This window comes from Arachis ipaensis, chromosome B01, assembly GCF_000816755.2.
Source record: "Arachis ipaensis cultivar K30076 chromosome B01, Araip1.1, whole genome shotgun sequence".
Classification (NCBI taxonomy): Eukaryota; Viridiplantae; Streptophyta; class Magnoliopsida; order Fabales; family Fabaceae; genus Arachis; species Arachis ipaensis.
The window spans coordinates 70,570,161-70,573,990 of NC_029785.2; the positions used below are offsets into that span (position 1 = coordinate 70,570,161).

At 41.5% G+C, this 3,830-nt stretch overlaps 1 protein-coding gene across 1 annotated transcript; it reads right to left on the reverse strand.

Annotated features, from left to right (window-relative positions):
- LOC110266096 lies at positions 2,403-3,584 on the reverse strand. Its single transcript, XM_021109980.1, has one exon. It carries the CDS (start codon positions 3,582-3,584, stop codon positions 2,403-2,405), a length of 1,182 nt encoding a protein of 393 aa, XP_020965639.1.

Here is a 3,830-nt window from a genome sequence, read left to right on the forward strand (position 1 = left end):
GATTAGATTTTTGATAGGGGTTTCGGTTTGAGAAAGAACGGAGAAAGTAGCTCAGCAATCCTGACTGGTAGGGTTTGATATGTCAAGTCGGCTCGCAGCTGTACTGTCTCTGGTTGTAAAACGTGGCTGGGATTATACTTTTTGAGTTGTGAAACATGAAAAACATCTTGAAGGTTTGACAAATAAGGAGGGAGAGCTACTTGGTATGCTACTGGACCGACTCTTTTAAGAATTTGAAAAGGACCTAAGTATCGTGGATTCAATTTCTTAGTCCTAAGAGCTCTACCTATTCCAGTCGTAGGTGTCACTCTTAAGAAAATATGGTCACCTTCGTTAAATTCTAAGGGCCTACGCCTAATATCTGCATAGCTCTTTTGTCGACTTTTGGCAGTTTGAATCTTCTCTCGAATGTGCTTAATCCGTTCGGTAGTTTCTTGTACCAAGTCTGGCCCCAAAATCCTGCCTTCCTCCTTGTCATACCAGCATAATGGTGATTGACACTTTCTTCCGTAGAGGGCCTCATATGGTGCCATTCCGATACTCTATTGATAACTGTTGTTATAAGCAAACTCAATCAATGGCAAGTATTTGTCCCAGTTACCCTGTTGGTCCATTACGCAAGATCTCAACATATCTTCCAAGGTACGAATTGTTCGTTCTGTCTGTCTATCAGTCTGTGGGTGATATGCTGTACTTAAGTGCAACTTCGTCCTAAAAGCTTTCTGTAGAGCTCCCCAAAATCTAGAAGTAAACCTTGGATCTCTGTCTGACACAATTGATGAAGGTATTCCATGCAATCGTATTATCTCTTGAATGTATAACCGGGCGAGTTTCTCCAAGCTGTGACCAATTTGAATTGGTAGAAAATGCGCTGATTTTGTCAATCGATCTACAATTACCCAAATTGCATCATGCCCGGCAGAGGTTCTTGGTAACCCAATAACAAAATCCATCGTAATCTCTTCCCATTTCCATTGTGGTATCTCCAATGGTTGCAGGGTTCCAGGTGGTTTTTGATGTTCCACCTTAATCTTCTGGCAAGTGAGACACTTTGAAACATACGTTGCTATATCTTTCTTCATTCCTGGCCACCAGAACATCTTCTTCAGATCTTGGTACATTTTAGTCGTTCCGGGATGGATAGAAAATCTGCTTTCATGAGCTTCGGTCAGAATGTTCTTTCTCAAGTCTTCCTGAGCAGGTACACAAATTCTGTTCCTATATCTCCATATTCCCTCTTTATCTTGGCGTACCTCTTCCGGCTGATCTGCCTTCATCCGTGTTAACAATGTCAGCATTCCTGAATTCTGGGCATGAGCTTGCTGAATAGCTATCTTAAAGTCAGATGTTAATTGTAGTCGCGCCATAACAACTCATCTTGATGTCTCTCTCCTAATTTTAAGTTTTCAAAGGCTGAGATCATTTCTTCTTCCTTGATCATCATCCAGGATATGCCCAAACTCTTCCGACTCAAAGCATCTGCGACTACATTTGCCTTTCCAGGATGATAGCTCAACTTAAAATCATAATCTTTTAAGAATTCCATCCATCGCCTCTGCCTCATATTAAGGTCTTTCTGATCAAAGATATACTTCAAACTCTTATGATCAGAAAAGACTTCAAATTGGGCTGTACAAATAGTGCCTCCAAATCTTAAGTGCAAAGACCACTACTGCTAATTCCAAATCATGTGTCGGATAGTTCCTGTCGTGAGGTCTTAGTTGTCTCGAAGCATAAGCTAGCACATTCTTATGCTACATCAATACACATCCAAGTCCCTTGAAAGAAGCATCACAATACACCTCAAAAGGTTCCTGTGGGTCTGGTAACACCAAAACTGGCGCCGTCGTCAACTTTTCCTTTAAAGTTTCAAAGCTTTCTTCACACTTCTCTGTCCACTCAAACGGAACTTCCTTCCTAGTAAGGCGAGTCAAAGGTAAAGCTATCTGTGAAAAACCCTTGATAAACCGCCGATAGTATCCTGCTAACCCTAAGAAACTACGAACTTCTGTAACTGTCTTGGGTTGCTTCCATTGTACTACGGCCTCGATCTTTAAAGGATCTACAGTTATTCCATCTCGTGTGATCACAATTCCCAAGAATGCCACTTCTGTCGCCCAAAACTCACATTTCGACAACTTCGCATATAGCTTCCGTGCTCTTAATATTTGCAACACAATCCTCAAATGCTCTCCATGTTCTTCTTCTGTCTTGGAATAGATGAGGATATCATCTATAAAGACTACCACAAACTGATCTAGATACGGACGAAAAATGCGATTCATATAATCCATGAATACAGCAGGAGCATTAGTCAGTCCAAAGGACATAACCGTATACTCATAGTGACCGTACCTAATTCGAAAGGCAGTCTTAGGTATATCTGATTCCTTCACCCGGATTTAATGGTAACTTGACTGCAAATCAATCTTCGAGAATACTGTCGCACCTCTCAGCTGGTCCATCAGATCATCTATCCTTGGGAGTGGATACTTGTTCTTAATTGTGATCTTGTTCAATTGCCGATAATCCACACATAACCTCATTCCACCATCCTTCTTCTTTACTAGTAACACTGGAGCTCCCCATGGTGATACACTCGGACGAATAAACTTCTTCCCCAGCAATTCATTCAACTGCTTCTTTAACTCTGCTAGTTCCAACGGTGACATCCGATACGGTGCTATAGAAATTGGTCCGGCTCCAGGAACCAGATCAATACTAAACTCTATCTCTCTCTGAGGTAGAAACTCAGGTATATCATCCGAAAAAACATCAGGAAACTCCTTCACCACTCGGATTTGCTCCAAGTCTTGTTCATTAGTTTCTGAGCTAGCCGATAGTAGAACGTAACCCTCTAACCCACTATTACTAGAAATAACTCTTAGGGAATTCAAATAGAAAGTACAAGACTCAACTGGTTCAGTGTGCATTTCTGATGATGGAAATGTAGCAATTCGTTTAAAACAATCAAGGAAAACATGATGCTTGGACAACCAATCTAGACCTAAGATAATATCTAAACCACACAAAGGCAAACAAACCAGGTCATGTATAAAAGTCCTAGCCTCAATAACAAAAGGCACCTGTTGACATACTTGACTAGTCAAGGCATTTTGAGATGTGGGTGTACGAACAATTAGATTATAATCTAACATGGTGAAATCTAATCCCAACTCATGCGCAACAGTCTCAGAAATAAATGAATGTGATGCACCAGAGTCATACAGTACAGTTAAGAGTCGAGATTTGACATAACACTGACCTTGAATTAGGGAGTCTGATTTCATTGCGTTATCAGCAGTCATAGCAAACACACGTCCTTGCTGTCGCGGCCTATCTATTCCTTGTACTGGCTTCTTCGGACAGTCCTTAGCCATATGTCCAGGCTGACCACAAGAAAAACAGATAACACTTGTAAGCTGACAAGGTCTACCTCCATGCTCCTTTCTGCACTGCCTACATACTGGTCGCATCTGCGCCTGCTGAGGTCGCTTACCCATATCCTGTCTCATTCTTCCTCCATTTCCTCCTATAGGACGTGCATGAACATTTCTATTCTGATTGTACCTTCGTGAAGGCATTGCTCCCTGCTTAAAATTCCTTCCCTGAGGAGCTGTATACCGATTATAATTCTGAAAAGAAGATCCTGGGCAATTCATCCGAGCTGCAGCTATCTTCTTAGCACAGTCCTCTACAAGCTGACTCTTATTAACCAACTCCGCAAAATTCCGTATTTCCAATGGAACCACTGAGTTCAACAAATCTTCACGGAGTCCCTGATGAGCGGATAATTTGTACGCTTTTTGGCATTGTTTTTAGTATGTTTT